Genomic DNA, 16,784 nt, shown 5'->3' with positions numbered 1-16,784 from the left:
TTTACACTCTAAAACCACAATGTGGGGCAGGGCGAGCAAGCAGAAACACACTTGGCAGCTAGTTTGGAGGCTTTTGGTTTTCAAAGGCATGTGCTACAGTCAACAGGTTGTAAATTGACACTAGGGTAAGGACCTATTGTTTCAACTATTTCTCCAGGCCATTCTGTTCCAGGTAGCAGGTTAAGTCATGCTGGGCAATAGGCGATACAAGCAGTGCTGTAAGTGATCACTAAACAAAAAATAAAATAAAACAGTAACTAATCATTGATCTTTTCTGCCTTGTTCTACCTTACTGCCTCAGCCTCCTGAGTAGCTGTGATTACAGCCTGTACCAAGCCCACCTCCTAGATAGGGTCACTGAAGTCACGTAGGAGAATTCCCTTGTTTGGGGTAGAAGAGAATGTTGCAGGGCTGGAGAGATGGCTCAGCAGTTAAGAGCACTGTCTGTTCTTTCTGAGGTCCTGAGTTCAATTCCCAGCAACCACATGGTGGCTCACAACCATCTGTAATGAGATCTGACGCCCTCTTCTGGCCTGCAGTCATACATGCTGGATACATAATACATCTTACAAAAAAGAAAAGAAAAGAAAAAAAAGAGAATGTTGCATATGGACATCTTACTTCCAAGTGGCCTGGGTGGGGGAAGTGAGAGTGGGCCCAAGCTGGCTATACACATTCATAAGCAGATGTTACAAAATACGAGGCAGTTACTGCAGGGGTCTCTGTGGCTTCCACAGCCCGCAGAGAGATGATCCTAGGGAGGCAAGAAGGCAGTTCGGTTCAACACGGCTCAGTAGGTGGTGGTTGTTTCAGACTTTGAGAGTCTGATCCCAAGTGGTTTATTTTAGACATATTTAAGCACGGCACAATTTGATGAAAACTTTTCTAGTGATAACAACAAAGTGTACAACAAAGCACACATAAATCTCTGAAGAACAAAGTAAGCCAAATAAAGATCAGATATGACTACGTCAAAAGTCTTTGTAGGGGTTGGGGATTTAGCTCAGTGGTAGAGTGCTTGCCTAGCAAGCACAAGGCCCTGGGTTCGGTCCTCAGCTCCAAAAAAAAAAGTCTTTGTAAAGTACAGGTGACATCTTCCATAAAGATAGTGTCTATAGTAAACTGAGAAAAAAAAAAAACAAGCTCATAAGGGTCTGCGGGAGGCCTTGGTGTGGTCTGACAGTGTAAAGGTCACCATGCTAGAAAGCATGTCCATTACCAGCCTTCTAGGTGACTAACAGATCTTGCGTTCCTTCCCTTGAAGTAACAGCTCTGTGTGGTTAACATTCCAGATTCCCCTAGTGCTTGTCTGTGAGCACAAATACCTTCATGCCCCCTACAAGTTACATATGAGTGGTGTCTATGCTGATATGTATTGTATTATTACTTCAACTGTTCATGTCTGAATTTGTTTTGGTTTGGTTTGGTTTTGGTTTTGGTTGTTTTGAAACAGGGTTTCTCTGTGTAGTCCTGGCTGGCCTGGAAATCACTGTAGACCAGGCTGGCCTTGAACTTAGAAATCTGCCTGCCTGTTTCTCCCTAGTGCCAGGATTAAAGATGTGTACCACCACCACCCAGCAACAAAAATAACTTAAAAAAAAAAAAAAAACTGAACAAAGCCAGGCAGTGCAGGAAGTGGTGTGGCGAATGCCTGGGGCAGGGGCAGGTGGATCTCAGTGAGTTCCAGGCCAACCTGGTCTACAAAGTGAGTTCTAGGACAGCTAGGACTGTTACACAGAGAAACTCTGTCTTGAAAACTCAAAAAAAAAGTTATTTATATGTTTGAGTGTGGGTTTGTGCCTGTGAGTACAGGTGTACAGGGAAACTCGAAAAGGGTTTCAGATCCCCTGGAGCTGGAGTTACAGGCAGCTGTGAGAAGCCAGATGTGGGTGCCGGGAACCAAACCCAGGGTCCTTTGCAAGAGCAGTAGATGATTCTCTCCAGCCCCCTTTTTAGTGTTTTTGAGACAGGGTCTCACTATGTAGCCTTGGCTGACCTAGAACTAGCTATGTAGACCAGGCTGGCCTTAAACTCAGAGATCAACCTGCCTCTGCCTCCAGATCTGGGACCAAAGGTATGCCTCACCAAAGCAGGCTTTGAAATTTTCAAAATAAAAGTCATAATCTCTGGTCAGTCCAACTCCAGGAGCTCTAATACCTTCTGGTCTCCCTGGCCACTCAACCACACACACCACACAGAAAGACACATATACAAAATACAAACAATATATATATTTAAAAGTTACAAAATTTGAGTCGGGCATGGTGGTGCACACCTTTAATCCCAGCACTCGGGAGGCAGAGGCAGGCGGATCTATGTGAGTTTGAGGCCAGCTTGGTTTGCAGAGTGAGTTCCCGGACAGCTAGAGCTGTTACACAGAGAAACCCTATCTGGGGGGCGGGGGGAGAGTTATAAAATCTGCTGTGCGTCTGGGGAATAATGCAATGATAGAGCATTCAGCTTAAGGCACTGCACCACAACAAATAAATAATAGAGCCAGGCGGTGGTGGCTCATGCCCTTAATCCCAGTATTCAGGAGGCAGAGCCAGGCGGATCTCTTTGAGTTCAAGGCCAGCCTGGTCTACAGAGTGAGTTCCAGAAAAGGCGCAAAGCTACACAGAGAAACCCTGTCTCAAAAAACCAAAACAAACAAACAAACAAAGAAAAAAAACAAATAAATAATAGAGTCAGTAGCTAGACATAGGGGCTCATGCCTTTAATCCCCGCTCTCAGGAGGCAGCTCTCTAAATTCAAGGCCATCATCATCTACAGAGGGAGTTCAAGATCAGCCAGGACTACACAGAGAAACCCTGTCTTAAAAAACAAAAATAAACAAACAAAATCTGAAAATCACCTTTTCGCAATCAGCCCATTTGTTGGTTTATTATTTTTTTTTTTCCTCTTTATTCTTTGGGGGCCTGCCACCCAGCTCCCAAATAAATCACACAGAGACTTATTCTTACTTAGGAATGTCCAGCCTTAACATGGGTTATTTCTAGCCAGCTTTTCTTAAATTATCCTGTCTATCTTTTGCCTCTGGGCTTTTTTCTTTCTCTATATACCTTTCTTTACTTTCTATATACCTTTCTTTACTTTTTTTTTTTTTTTTAAGATTTATTTATTTATTATGTACAGTTCTGCCTGCATGTATGCCTGCAGGCCAGAAGAGGGCACCAGATCTCATTATGGATGGTTGTGAGCCACCATGTGGTTGCTGGGAGTTGAACTCAGGACCTCTGGAAGAGCAGCCAGTCCTCTTAACCTCTGAGCCATCTCTCCAGTCCCCTTTCTTTACTTCTTACTCCATGGCTGGCTGTGTAGCTGAGTGGCTGGCCCCCAATGTCCTCCTCTCCGTTTTCTTTTCTCCCCAATCTTCTTTTCCCAGATTTCTCCTTCTATTTATTCTCTCTGCCTGCCAGCCGCGCCTGTCCTTTCTCCTGCCTTGCTATTGGCTGTTCAGTTCTTTATTAGACCATCAGGTGTTTTAGACAGACACAGTAACACAGCTTCACAGAGTTAAATAAATGCAACACATCTTTGCACCATTAAGCAAATGTTCCACAGCATAAACAAATGTAACACATCTTCAACTAATATTCCACAACAAGTCTAGAAATAAATAATGAGGCAAGACTCATCAGTAGACCTAAAGCTCTTAGGACAGGTGATTGGTCCAAAAACAGCCAAAGTGGCAACCGTATAGTGAAAAAATACCAGAGACGGCTCTGAAACACAGCCAACAGATCCATGGGCTCTACAGATACATAAGGACACAGCATGTGGTCTTCCACACAAGGACACATGTCCTCAGTGGTCTTCTTGCCAAGGATGTATAATCTTACATCTGGAAAAACATCAGACCAAACCCAGGTGGGGACATGCCACAAAGCTGAGATTTCAGAAATAACAGCCAGCTGGGCATGCCTGTAACCCAGCACGTGCGAGGTTCTGGCAAGAGGACTAGCATATGAGTTCAGGGATAGCCTGAGCTACTTATGGAGAATCAGGCCAGACAGGACTACCTGGCAAGAACCTGTCTCAAACAAACAAACAAAAAGAAATGTTATCTGGGCACAGGCATGCTACCAGGCATGCAGAGTGAAGCAGTGAATAGGCAGGAGCCTATGCCCAGCCCAGGCAGCAAAGGTTCTGCTTTTTTAGAAAGCTGGGTATGGAAGTCAGAACAGTGCTAACAATCATTCAGCTGAAGCCAGTAGATCAGAAGGCCAAAGCCCTATCTCAATAAACAAACAACATTAGCTAGGTGTAATATATATACCTGTAATCCAAGTGTTAGGAAGGGCAGATGGGTGAGGGTTACCTAATTTTCTAGGCCAGCCAAGACTAAGTAACAAAGACCCTTCTGCTGTGGATATCATTCTGTATAAATAAAATACTGATTGGCCAGTGGCCAGGCAGGAAGTATAGGTAGGACAAGAAGAGAGGAGAATTCTGGGAAGTGGAAGGCTGAGTCAGAGAGACACTGCTAGCCGCCTCCATGACAAGCAGCATGTGAAGATGCCGGTAAGCCAAGAGCCACATGGCAAGGCATAGATTTATAGAAATGGATTAATTTAAGCTGTAAGAACAGTTAGCAAGAAGCCTGGCACGGCCATACAGTTTGTAAGCAATATAAAGTCTCTGTGTTTACTTGGTTGGGTCTGAGCGGCTGTGGGACTGGCGGGTGAGAGAGATTTGTCCTGACTGTGGGCCAGGCAGGAAAACTCTAGCTACACCCTTCCTCAAGAAAGATAAGAGAAGCCAGGAGGTGGTGGCTCAGGCCTTTAATCCCAGCACTCGGGAGGCAGAGCCAGGAGGATCTCTGTGAGTTACAAGCCAGCCTGGTCTACACAGCAAGTTCCAGAACAGGATCCAAAGCTACTCAAAACTCAAACAAACAGCTGGGCAGTGGTGTTGCACACCTTTAAACCGAGCACTTGGAAGGCAGAGGCAGGCGAATCTCTGTGAGTTCGAGGCCAGCCTGGTCTCCAAAGTGAGTTCCAGGAAAGGCACAAAGCTACACAGAGAAACCCTGTCTCGGAAAAAAAAAAAAAAATTGGACCTGGGTTCAGTTCTCAGCAACCACATAGCAGTTCACAACCATCTGTAACTCCAGTTCCAGGGATCCAACAACTTCTTCTGGCTTCTGTTGGCATCAGGCATGCCTAAGGTACACAGACATACATTCAGGTAAAACACCCATACACATTAAAAAAATTTTTTTTTTTTTTTTTTTTTTTTTGGTTTTTCGAGACAGGGTTTCTCTGTGTAGCTTTGCGCCTTTCCTGGAACTCGCTTTGGAGACCAGGCTGGCCTCGAACTCACAGAGATCCGCCTGGCTCTGCCTCCCGAGTGCTGGGATTAAAGGCGTGCGCCACCACCGCCCGGCAAAATTTTTTTTAATAATAATAAAAACTCACAGGTGTGGTGGCTCATACCTGTAATACAAGTACTATAGGAATACAAGAAACAAAAGTCAGCACGGGTTGTACAATAAATTGGAGACCAGATGAGCTACTTGAGACTGTCTCAAAAAAAATTTTAATTAAAAAATAAGCCAGGCAGTGGTGGCACACACCTTTAATCCCAGCACTCAGGAGGCAGAGGCAGGCAGATCTCTCTGAGTTCGAGGCCAGCCTGGTCCACAGAGTGAGATCCAGGACAGGCACCAAAACTACACAGAGAAACCCTGTCTTGAAAAAAACAAAACAAAAAAAACAAAAAAAAGAAAGAAAAAAGAAAAGAAAGGAAAGAAAAGAAACCCTGTCTTGAAACACAAAATAAATAAATAATACTGGGTGGAAGGACTCCGTAGGCTGAGGCATGATTGTCCCGGAGTTCCAGGCCAGCCTGGACTATCAAGGGGCCAGGCATTGATCTCCATGCTCACAATGGCACCTCCTTACTAGGTTGCTGTGAGGAGGAACTGAGTTCGTTTGTAACTGTAGAGTAGGAAGTCTCAGCCTGGCATGATAGCATGCCTGTAAATCCAGCCTCCAGGAAGCAGAGGCAGGAGGATCACTGCAAGTTCAAGGCCACCCTGTTCTGCAAAACCGTGTAAACCCTGTCCCTGTGTAAACCTTTTCAGCTAAGAGTCTGATACACGTATGCACCAAGAAATTTAACTCCTACCTAACGGAGCTACAGCCTGCAGCTTGGTGGTAGAGCTAGCCTTCAGCCTTTACAAAGTTACACTAGGTCACGTCATCAACTGGAACCGAAAGACTGGCACTTCCAAGTGTTTTCCATTGTAGGGCTCAAATCCTAGGGCGACCACTTGCTCTTTTGGTGATTTCATGCAAGATACGTTTTTTGTTGTTGTTGTTTTGTTTGTTTGTTGTTTTGGTTTGGTTTTTCCAAGACAGGGTTTCTCTGTCTTTTGTTTTGTTTTTTTCCAAGACAGGGTTTCTCTGTGTATCCTTGGCTATCCTGGAACTCTCTGTAGATCAGGCTGGCCTAAAGGATCTTACAGAGATCTGCCTGCCTCTGCCGGGATTAAAGTCGTGCGCCACCACAGCTGGCTTCATGCAAAACTTCATGCAAAAGTTGCTTTCTGCCTCAGTTTCCTCACTTACCAAGAAGTAAGTGACATCAGACTGCTAGGGCAACATCAACACTTGGGAGGCTGAGGACGGGAGATGGGGAGCCGTGATGAGTTAAAGGCCAGCCTGGGCTACACAGTGACTTTGAGATCCCTGTCTCTAAAACAATACTTGGTGGCAAAGCCTATCCCTAACTCTGAAAACTCCAAGGGACGAGCACAGCCCAAGGTCAATGGTAGAACACTTGCTTGCCATTCACAAGATTCTGTTTTTTTTCCCCTACAGCCAGCGTGGGCAAAAAGGTACCTGACACAAAGTAGCACTTAGGACAGCCACCATTTTGTAAACCAAAGTTAGTGTTAACACGTTTGGAAATTACCGAGGAATGGCAGAAGACCTATTGAAACTAGCGTTTAGACCAGGGAGCCAGGGTTCCCAGAGAGACGCCCCATCCCGCGCCCGACCTTCTCGCGCCCCGCCCGCCTCCTGGCCCCGCCCCTTTCCTCGTAGCCCCACCCCACCTGCTCCGGTCCCGCCTCGCTCTTCCCGGCCTACGCTAGTCTCGCGCACTTTCAATGAGCGCGAGCTCCTCAGCTAGGGCCGGCGGTTGGTCGGACGAAGCCACTTGCCACGTTACGTGGGGGGAATCTAACGCCTACGTGACCACACTTGTTTTTCATTTTTCAGCTTCTCGGACACAGCCACGCTCCTTTCTGTATTCTCCCCTTTGTTTAGGTATGCTCAAGCGTCTGATAGGGTCTGAGCCGCTTCAAGGAGAGAGCGTCTGTGGTTCCTCTGGGTGAGCTCCCCTCCTGACAGGAAGCAGATGGGGGAGGCCGAAGGCGGGCGGGGGCGGGAGGCGGCCCTAGCGCCATTTTGTGGGCACGAAGCGGTAGCTCGGCTTGTATCGGGTTTCTCGCTGTCTCAGTTTCCTCGTCGTGCTTCCTAGCAGCGGCCTAGTGGGTGAGTTGTTAGCCACGGGCGGCTTTTGTGCTTCGGATGTTGATTCGGGGGAGGCCTAAGGCGACCTGCGTCGCGGGAAGGGAGCTGTGGAGCGGGGCCTGGTTGGCCTCGCGCCGCCGCGTCGTTAGGGCCTAGCGCGGGCGGCAGCCGGAGCGGGACGCCGAGCCTGCTGGGCCGTGAAGCCGTGGGCGGAAGTTTGTCGCGGCCCCGGGGCTCCAGCAGTGCCTGTCCCTTCGGGTTTCCGCATTTGGAAACAGTCGTTGCCACCATGGGCCTTGTACTCTTCGCGGCCCCACCCCAGGCCGAGTTAAAGTGGGGAGAAAATCATCAACGTCGTCCATCACGCATGGCCTTCTGGGAAGCGGTGGCCTACATCACGGAGCGTCTGTGGTTGCTGTCCTCGACGCTCACGTTAGCTATCCCTCTCCGAAAATGAGGAACAGAGGTCTGAATCTCTGTTCTGATCGTCGGTTTCCGTGCTCCACCAACCCCAAGTGAAATTCATTGTTGATTTCTTCCACCCACTTAGAGCACGTGCTAAACCCAATGTAGGTTCTCAGACTTTAGAATAAATTAGTTCAGGATGGCCATGAAATGTTATGTCTGTAATCTTTGCTCTCCAGGTAAGAAAACGGCGTTTTGCAAGAGAAAAAGTCGTGACAGAAATACTTAGTTCTTTTGTTTTGTTTTTCTAAACAGTTTTCTCTGTGCGCCTTTCCTGGAACTCACTCTGTAGACCAGGCTGGCCTCGAACTCACAGAGATCCGCTTGGCCAATACTTAGGTGTTTTTTGTTTTTGTCTTGTTTTTTGGTTTTTCGAGATAGGATTTCTCTGTGTAGCTTTGCGCCTTTCCTGGACCTCGCTCTGTAGACCAGGCTGGCCTCAAACGCATAAAGATCCGCCTGCCTCTGCCTCCCAGTGCTGGAATTAAAGGCGTGCACCACCACCGCCCGGCCCAATACTTAGTTCTTTAACACTCTGTTTTTGTCTGGTTTTGGAACCACCAGGCCCCCTGGTAACAGTGTTGGAATTTTAGCAACTGAAACATATAGTAAGCCCTGAGAAAATATTTATTGAGTAAGTGGATTGGCAAAAATACCACATTTTTATTTTAGGTAACTCGCTCCTTTTCCTCAATTTTTCAGGATGACAAAGGAAACATTAGGTTTCAGGTGGCAAGAATCTTCTCAGGAAGTGGGCACAGGGTGTTGTGGTGGCAGCTGACATAAAAAGATAATTGCTCTTACTCTTTTGGTCATTCATCTCTCTCTTTCCTTTAGAAAATTAAGCAAAGATGTCTGAATATATTCGGGTAACAGAAGATGAGAACGATGAGCCCATTGAAATACCATCAGAAGATGATGGGACAGTATTGTTGTCCACAGTTACAGCCCAGTTTCCGGGGGCATGTGGCCTGCGCTACCGCAATCCAGTGTCTCAGTGTATGAGAGGTGTCCGGCTGGTGGAAGGAATTCTGCATGCCCCAGATGCTGGCTGGGGCAATCTGGTATATGTTGTCAACTATCCGAAAGGTTTGTTAATCATTGTGGGTTTTGCAGTATTGCTGACTACAGTTAGACTTGTAGGCCAGCCTAAGTTGTAGATTATTATTTGTGTGTGGGGACTGGTGCCAGTGTAATATCCAGTTTGCTGGGCAGGTAGTCTATTGAGCTCCGTCCTCAGGGTTTGGCCTTTGTGGCAAAATGTCTTCTGCAACCCAGTTCTTTTCAACTTTGTTTAGACTACTCTGGCAAGTTCCCAGTCTAAGTGATAATTGAAAATTGCAGGGCTGGGGTTTTTTGTTGTTGTTGTTGTTGTTGTTTTCGAGACAGGGTTTCTCTGTAGTTTTGGTGCCTGTCCTGGAGCTCACTCTGTAGACCAGGCTGGTCTCAAACTCATAGAGATCCACTTAAAGGCATGTGCCACCGCTGCCCAGCTGAGACTTTTTAAGGAGTATCTATTTAAATATTAAGCTATTGGAACAGTCATTGCCAATTTGATACCAAATTTATGCTGTTAAAACTAAATATTGGCCGGGCGGTGGTGGCGCACGCCTTTAATCCCAGCACTCGGGAGGCAGAGCCAGGTGGATCTCTGTGAGTTCGAGGCCAGCCTGGTCTCCAAAGCGAGTTCCAGGAAAGGCGCAAAGCTACACAGAGAAACCCTGTCTCGAAAAACCAAAAAAAAAAAAAAAAAAAAAACTAAATATTGGGCTGGAGAGATGCCTCAGAGGTTAAGAGCACTGACTGCTCTTCCAGAGTCATGAGTTCAATTCCCAGCAACCACATGGTGGCTCACAACCATCTATAATGAGATCTGTCTCCCTCTTCTGAAGTCTGTCTCCCTCTTCTGAAGTACAGGCAAACTTGCAGAAAGAACACTGTTTATCTTTTTTTAAAAAAAACTAAATTCCTTGGGAGCTGGAAAGATGACTCGGTGGTGAAGAGCAGCTAGAGGACCCGGGTTCAATTCCCAGCACCACGTGGCAGCTTACAACTGTCTGTAACTGGGACCAAAGGTGTGTGCCACCAGGCCTGGCTTTCTCATCTGTCTGCACTATATCTGCCTGGTGCAAAAGGGCACCCAACCTTCTGAAACTGGAGTTGGATGGTTGTGAGCTGCCCTGTGGGGGTGCTGAGAACCAAACCTGATCCTGCAGAAGAGCAGCAGGTGCTTTTAACCCCCGGCTCCCTTATTTAAATTAACCTCTCTTTTCCCTCCTTAAATAAACATCAAATGCAGTGGCTCACAATTTTGAATTAGTATAGAACTACTATCTGTTCTTAAAAGTATGAGAAAGCTATCCTGGTGGCACATGCCTTTGATTCCAGCACTCAAGGAAACTGAGGCAAGTAGATCTGAGTTTGGGGATAGATAGGGTTTCTCTGTATAGTTTTGGTGCCTGTCCTGGGTCTTGCTCTGTAGACCAGGCTGGCCTCAAACTCACAGAGATCCTGCTGGCTCTGCCACCACCACCACCCACCGGCCAAGACCCTTTTATGATTGTGTGGAAATTGGTACATTGTTGCTTTTACTATGATATAGTAGAAGAAAGTAGTGCATATACCTATAATCCTCCCAGCATTGGAGGTAGAGTGAGGCAGAAAGATTGAGCTTGAGGCAGGTCTGAGCTATATAGTGAGTTTCTAGGCCAGCCTGATTTTTTATATACAAGACATGTCAACCAAGGTCAGTCCACCAAAGTTGGTCAATATGCAGAAGCTAATGTATGTCCAAAAAATTGGGGAGGATTTAAAGACAGAGTATATGTGCCAGGCTAAATTTGCTTTTTCATTGTGTCAGTTCTTACGTCATTGGCTGTGTAGCTCAGTGTTTACCTTGAATTAAAAGGACACTTGATGTTGGTTGGGGGTGGTGGCACACACTTGAAATTGAAGGTTAGGAAGCTCAGGCGGAAGAAACTCAATTTTGAAGGTCACTGTGAGAACATAGTGGGATACTGTGTCAAAATGAACGGGGCTGGAGATAGTACATGCCTGGCATGTAGTTCAAGGTGGCATGCACTAGTAATAACTGCAGGGAGAATGAGGAAAGGATTCCTTGAGATCACCCTCTCCATAAACAAGCTTTCTTATTGCTAAGAAAGCACCCAAATTTACATGTGGAAATAAAAGTTGCTAATTTTCATTTTTATATATATTAGAAGTGTGTATATGGGTATTTTCTGTATACCATGTGCATCACAAGAGGGTGTCTGATCCCCTGGATTAGTCAGATATATTTAATGCCACAAAATTAAAATGAAGTAGAATTGGCATTAATTTGGATACAGGTTTTGAGAAAGAACATACAGTTGATTTTACAATCTTAACATTATTCAAAATCTGGGCCATGGAGATAGATAGCTGGTCCAGTAAAGATACTTGCAGAGCAAGCCAGGCAACCTGTCTTAAATCTAGAACCATTAAAAAGCCAGTTGCAGTGATGTGCAGCCTTCCCCAGAAATAACAAAACACACCCTGCCTAGCAGAACAGAAGGCCAGAAACTGCTTACATATGCTATACTCAGCAATTTCTCATATACACAAAACAATTTTCAAAAAGATAATACAAAACTAGAATTGGGATTCCTTGATTTTTGCACCAGAAAAGCATTCCAGCCACTTAAGCTACATTCTATCCTTGAGGAGACTTACAAAACTTTTAGTGTCTTCATTGTTTGCTTTTTTGTGTTCTGTTGTTAAAAGAGTTTCTCTGTGTAGCTCTGACTGTCCTGGAACTTGCTCTGTAGATCAGGCTGGCCTCAAAGAGATCCACCTGTCTTTTTAAAGAACTGCTAAATACTGGTTTCTACTTGCCTTGTTTAGATAACAAAAGGAAAATGGATGAGACAGATGCTTCCTCAGCGGTGAAAGTGAAAAGAGCAGTCCAGAAAACATCTGATCTAATAGTGTTGGGTCTTCCCTGGAAAACAACAGAACAAGATCTTAAAGACTATTTCAGTACTTTTGGAGAGGTTCTTATGGTTCAGGTAAACTTGATTCTGGGTAACAGCTTTTTGTTTATTCTGTTTATATGGGTCATAACAGTAGCAAAATTACAGTTATGAAGTAGCAATAAAAATAATTTTATGGTTGGGGGTCACCATAACATGGGGATCTGTATTAAAGGGTCACAGCATTAGGAAGTTTGAGAACTGCCGGTTTAAAGGAAATGGATTATGTTAGATCTTACTTACATTTGTGCTCATTCTAAACCATTGTTAAATCCTATTGTGCAAGTGAGTCATTGTCTACTCTTAATGATCTGGTTCCCTACTGTTGGTTTTGTTGCCTTGAGCTAACTTTATTAACTTCAATGTGCTACTTCATTCCGTTGAAGCCATTCAGATTTTTATGTGAACTCTGATTTGGTGTATGTGTGGTATTAGAATAAATTTCGATCTTCTCTTCTTAGGTCAAGAAAGATCTTAAAACTGGTCACTCGAAAGGGTTTGGCTTTGTTCGATTTACGGAATATGACACCCAAGTGAAAGTAATGTCACAACGACATATGATAGATGGGCGATGGTGTGACTGTAAACTTCCAAATTCTAAGGTATTTTGCTCTTTACCTGTATGCTAGGGGAGTTTTTTCTTAGATGACCTTAAAAGGTTAAGTGCATTTGGAAACATTGATGACAGGGGAAGTTTTAGTTTTTCAAGGTAGGTTTCTCTGTTGTAGCCTTGGCTGTCCTGGAACTTGCTCTGGAGACCAGGCTGACCTCGAACTCAGATATCCACCTGCCTCTGCCTCCTTGAGTGCTGGGATTAAAGGTGTGGGCCACCACCACCCAGCTTAATGTTAGTTTTAATGTGCTGGGAAACCTAGTATCCAGTGCTTTACTGAGCAGGTGTTTGGCCACTGAGCTACATCACCAGCGCCCAGACTTATTCCAAGCAAGCAATTGAGACTTTTTTGGGAACGTTTGGTTTGGGGTCAAGGTATACTTTGATAATTTAAAACTTGATTTGGACTGGTCAGTCCATAAAGTGCTTACCTCAGGCATGAGGGCCTGAACTTGATCTAGGAACACACATCTTTATTTTGAGGCAGGATCTCTGTGTAGCCCTGGCTGTGCTGGAACTCACTCTGTAGACCAGGCTGGCCTCTGCCTCCCCAGTGCTGGGACTAACCACTGCCTGACTCTTAAGGCCTGTGCTGCTACTATTACTCCCAGCCAGAACCCAGGGTTTGTTTTTGTTTTTTTTTTTTTCCCCAAAGGAGCTGGGTATGGTAGCATGTGCTTCTTATCATTCCACCCCTGGAGAGGGAGAGGCACGGAGCTTGCTGGCTCCCAGTCTAGCCAAATACAGGGTCAGTAAGAGACTCAGCCTCCAAAAGGAACGTGGAGCATGATTAAGAAAGATGGCTAGGCCGGGCGGTGGTGGCGCACGCCTTTAATCCCAGCACTCGGGAGGCAGAGGCAGGTGGATCTTTGTGAGTTCGAGGCCAGCCTGGTCTACAGAGCGAGATCCAGGAAAAGGCGCAAAGCTACACAGGGAAACCCTGTCTCAAAAAACCAAAAAAAAAAAAAAAAAAATGGCTAGCATTGACCCCTCCCAAACATGCACATGTTTTACGTGTGTAAAAGAAGTTGAAACTGGACCTGGTGTTGAATCACTGTAATTTAGCACGTGGGAGGTGGTAACAGGAGGATCAGGAGTTCCAGATTGTCCTTACTTTATATCAAGCTTAAGACCATCCTGGGGTATGTGAGGGGCTGTCTTAAAATCCCAAGGAAGTGAGGCTGAGTAGTTCATTAGTAATTATTCTTGGAGAAGGATTGGTTCAGGTTTCAACGCCCACATGACAGCACACAACTAACTCCATCCAGTTCTGAGTGACCCAATCCCTCCTTCTGACCTTGAAGGGGCCACAAGTCTTTGGCACACCTTTAATCCCAGCACCCAGAGGCGCACAGGCCAGCCAGGGATACACAGTTGAGACCTTGTCTCAAAAAAAAAAAAAAAAAAGAAAAAAACATCCAAGGAGGGGGAAAAGACAAAGTGTATCTGTTTGTTTATTTCTGCTATCCCTTTCTTTTGAGCAGCAAAGCCCAGATGAACCTTTGAGAAGCAGAAAGGTGTTTGTTGGACGTTGTACAGAGGACATGACTGCTGAAGAGCTTCAACAGTTCTTTTGTCAGTATGGAGAAGTGGTAGATGTCTTCATTCCCAAACCATTCAGGGCTTTTGCCTTTGTTACCTTTGCAGATGATAAGGTATTTTTCTTCTTAATTTGTTCCAGGGCTGGGAATGTATCTGGTTCGGGGCTACTGTGTGTGCCCAGCATAGTACTCCAGGTGCTGAGCTCAGTCTCCAGCACTAAAAATGATGAGTGGTTTGTTCCAACTGATTGATTGCCACCCTTTAGGGTAGAGTGTTTGGGTTTAGATAGTTGTAAGGTGCCCTTCCGATGTTTCTCATGTGGACTTTGGGGCTATTACATACCTTTTAGTTACAAATGTTGATGTTAACATTACCAAAGTGAAATTAGCATTAATTGCTTGTTTTTCTTCCTGCTTAGATGGGTTATACTAAGATTTGGGTTTGTTGCTGTTTTGGTGTGTGAGTTGGTGTTTTAATCACCATTTACATCCCTTGTTTCTTATAGGTTGCCCAGTCTCTTTGTGGAGAGGATTTGATCATTAAAGGAATCAGCGTGCATATATCCAATGCTGAACCTAAGCATAATAGCAATAGACAGTTAGAAAGAAGTGGAAGATTTGGTGGTAATCCAGGTGGCTTTGGGAATCAGGGTGGGTTTGGTAACAGTAGAGGGGGTGGAGCTGGCTTGGGAAATAACCAGGGTGGTAATATGGGTGGAGGAATGAACTTCGGGGCTTTTAGCATTAATCCAGCCATGATGGCTGCTGCCCAGGCAGCATTGCAGAGCAGTTGGGGTATGATGGGCATGTTAGCCAGCCAGCAGAACCAGTCAGGTCCATCTGGTAATAACCAAAGCCAGGGCAGCATGCAGAGGGAGCCAAATCAGGCTTTTGGTTCTGGAAATAATTCCTACAGTGGTTCTAACTCTGGTGCCCCTCTTGGTTGGGGGTCAGCATCAAATGCAGGGTCAGGCAGTGGTTTTAATGGCGGCTTTGGCTCAAGCATGGATTCTAAATCCTCTGGCTGGGGAATGTAGGCAGTGGGGGTTGGTGGTAGGTTGGTTGGTTGATAGGTAGGTATAGAATGGTGGGATTCAAATTTTTCTAAACTCATGGTAAGTATATTGTAAAATACATATGTACTAAAAATTTTCAGATTGGTTTGTTCAGTGTGGAGTATATTCAGCAGTATTTTTGACATTTTTCTTTAGAAAAAGAGGAAAAGCTAAATGAATTTTATAAGTTTTGTTATATAAAGGGTTAAAATACTGAGTGGGTGAAAGTGAACTGCTGTTTGCCTAATTGGTAAACCAACACTACAGTTGATCTCAGAAGGTTTCTCTGTAATAATCTATCATTGGACTTGTTAAATGGATTCTTTGCATGTTCAGAGTAGAAACCATTGGTTAGAACTACATTCTTTTCTCATTTTAATTTGAATCCCACCCTATGAATTTTTTCCTTAGGAAAATCTCCATTTGGGAGATCATGATGTCATGGTGTTTGGTTCTTTTGGTTTTGTTTTTAACACTTGTCTTCCTTCATATACGAAAGTACAATATGAAGCCTTCATTTAATCTCTGCAGTTCATCTCATTTCAAATGTTTATGGAAGAAGCACTTCATTGAAAGTAGTGCTGTAAATATTCTGCCATAGGAATACTTCTGTCTACATGCTTTCTCATCCAAGAATTCGTCATCACGCTGCACAGGCTGCGTCTTTGACGGTGGGTGTTCCATTTTTATCCGCTACTCTTTATTTCATGGAGTCGTATCAACGCTATGAACGCAAGGCTGTGATATGGAACCAGAAGGCTGTTTGAACTTTTGAAACCTTGTGTGGGATTGATGGTGGTGCCGAGGCATGAAAGGCTAGTATGAGCGAGGAAAGGAGAGAGCGCGTGCAGAGACTTGGTGGTGCAAAATGGATATTTTTTAACTTGGAGAGATGTGTCACTCAATCCTGTGGCTTTGGTGAGAGAGTGTGCAGAGAGCAATGATAGCAAATAACGTACGAATGTTTTTTGCATCAAAGGACATCCACATCTGTTGGAAGACTTTGAGTTTTGTTCTTAGAAAACCCACTTTAGTTGAATGTGTTAAGTGAAATACTTGTACTTCCCTCCCCCTCTGTCAACTGCTGTGAATGCTGTATGGTGTGTGTTCTCCTCTGTTACTGATCTGGAAGTGTGGGAACGTGAACTGAAGCTGATGGGCTGCGAACATGGACTGAGCTTGTGGTGTGCTTTGCAGGAGAACTTGGAAGCAGAGTTCACCAGTGAGCTCAGGTGTCTCAAAGAAGGGTGGAAGTTCTCATGTCTGTTAGCTACTCATAAGAATGCTGTTTGCTGCAGTTCTGTGTCCTGTGCTTGGATGCTTTTTTATAAGAGTTGTCATTGTTGGAAATTCTTAAATAAAACTGATTTAAATAATATGTGTCTTTGTTTTGCAGCCCTGAATGCAAAGAATTCATAGCAGTTAATTCCCCTTTTTGACCCTTTTGAGATGGAACTTTCATAAAGTTTCTTGGCAGTAGTTTATTTTGCTTCAAATAAACTTATTTGAAAAGTTGTCTCAAGTCAAATGGATTCATCACCTGTCATGCATTGACACCTGATACCCAGACTTAATTGCTATTTGTTCTTGCATTATCCAAAGTGAAAGTTTTT

The 16,784-nt window shown here is 44.8% G+C and overlaps 2 protein-coding genes across 5 annotated transcripts in view; one reads left to right on the top strand and one right to left on the bottom strand.

Annotated features, from left to right (window-relative positions):
• The window catches only part of CUNH1orf127 (chromosome unknown C1orf127 homolog), a 51,330-nt gene extending 43,555 nt beyond the window's left edge, over positions 1–7,775 (bottom strand). Inside the window, exon 1 of the mRNA XM_052715402.1 lies at positions 7,571–7,775. Within this exon, the coding sequence (XP_052571362.1) occupies positions 7,571–7,775 (205 nt within the window). The remainder of the gene's footprint in view (positions 1–7,570) is intronic.
• Positions 7,391–16,686, top strand: Tardbp (TAR DNA binding protein). Of its 4 annotated transcripts, XR_008213603.1 has the most exons (8): positions 7,391–7,505; positions 8,787–9,038; positions 11,835–11,998; positions 12,424–12,564; positions 14,060–14,230; positions 14,623–14,749; positions 15,703–15,842; positions 16,568–16,686. XR_008213603.1 is itself a non-coding variant. In XM_052715790.1 (7 exons), exons 2-7 carry the CDS (start codon positions 8,801–8,803, stop codon positions 15,756–15,758), a joined length of 888 nt encoding a protein of 295 aa, XP_052571750.1. In that variant the 5' UTR covers positions 7,391–7,505; positions 8,787–8,800; the 3' UTR covers positions 15,759–16,686. The 4 variants fall into 4 exon arrangements, 3 of the variants coding, with proteins under 3 accessions (XP_052571750.1, XP_052571749.1, XP_052571748.1); XM_052715790.1 differs by having other exon boundaries at positions 14,623–14,740; positions 15,703–16,686; XM_052715789.1 differs by having other exon boundaries at positions 15,703–16,686.
• The last annotated feature ends 98 nt before the right edge of the window (positions 16,687–16,784 follow it).

Source organism: Peromyscus californicus, unplaced genomic scaffold (assembly GCF_007827085.1).
Source record: "Peromyscus californicus insignis strain IS unplaced genomic scaffold, ASM782708v3 Scaffold_5__1_contigs__length_169319896, whole genome shotgun sequence".
Classification (NCBI taxonomy): Eukaryota; Metazoa; Chordata; class Mammalia; order Rodentia; family Cricetidae; genus Peromyscus; species Peromyscus californicus.
The sequence above is the reverse complement of the archived record's forward strand: the minus strand, read 5'-3'. Positions and strand labels throughout refer to the sequence as shown.

What these genes read in the sequence shown, in the direction of transcription:
- Tardbp (XM_052715788.1), top strand. Translation starts at nt 8,801, where the DNA reads ATGTCTGAATATATTCGGGTAACAGAAGATGAGAACGATGAGCCCATT. An exon ending in TGTTGTCAACTATCCGAAAG is followed by an intron (nt 9,039 to 11,834) that starts GTTTGTTAATCA and finishes TGCCTTGTTTAG; the next exon opens with ATAACAAAAGGAAAATGGAT. An exon ending in TTACCTTTGCAGATGATAAG is followed by an intron (nt 14,231 to 14,622) that starts GTATTTTTCTTC and finishes TGTTTCTTATAG; the next exon opens with GTTGCCCAGTCTCTTTGTGG.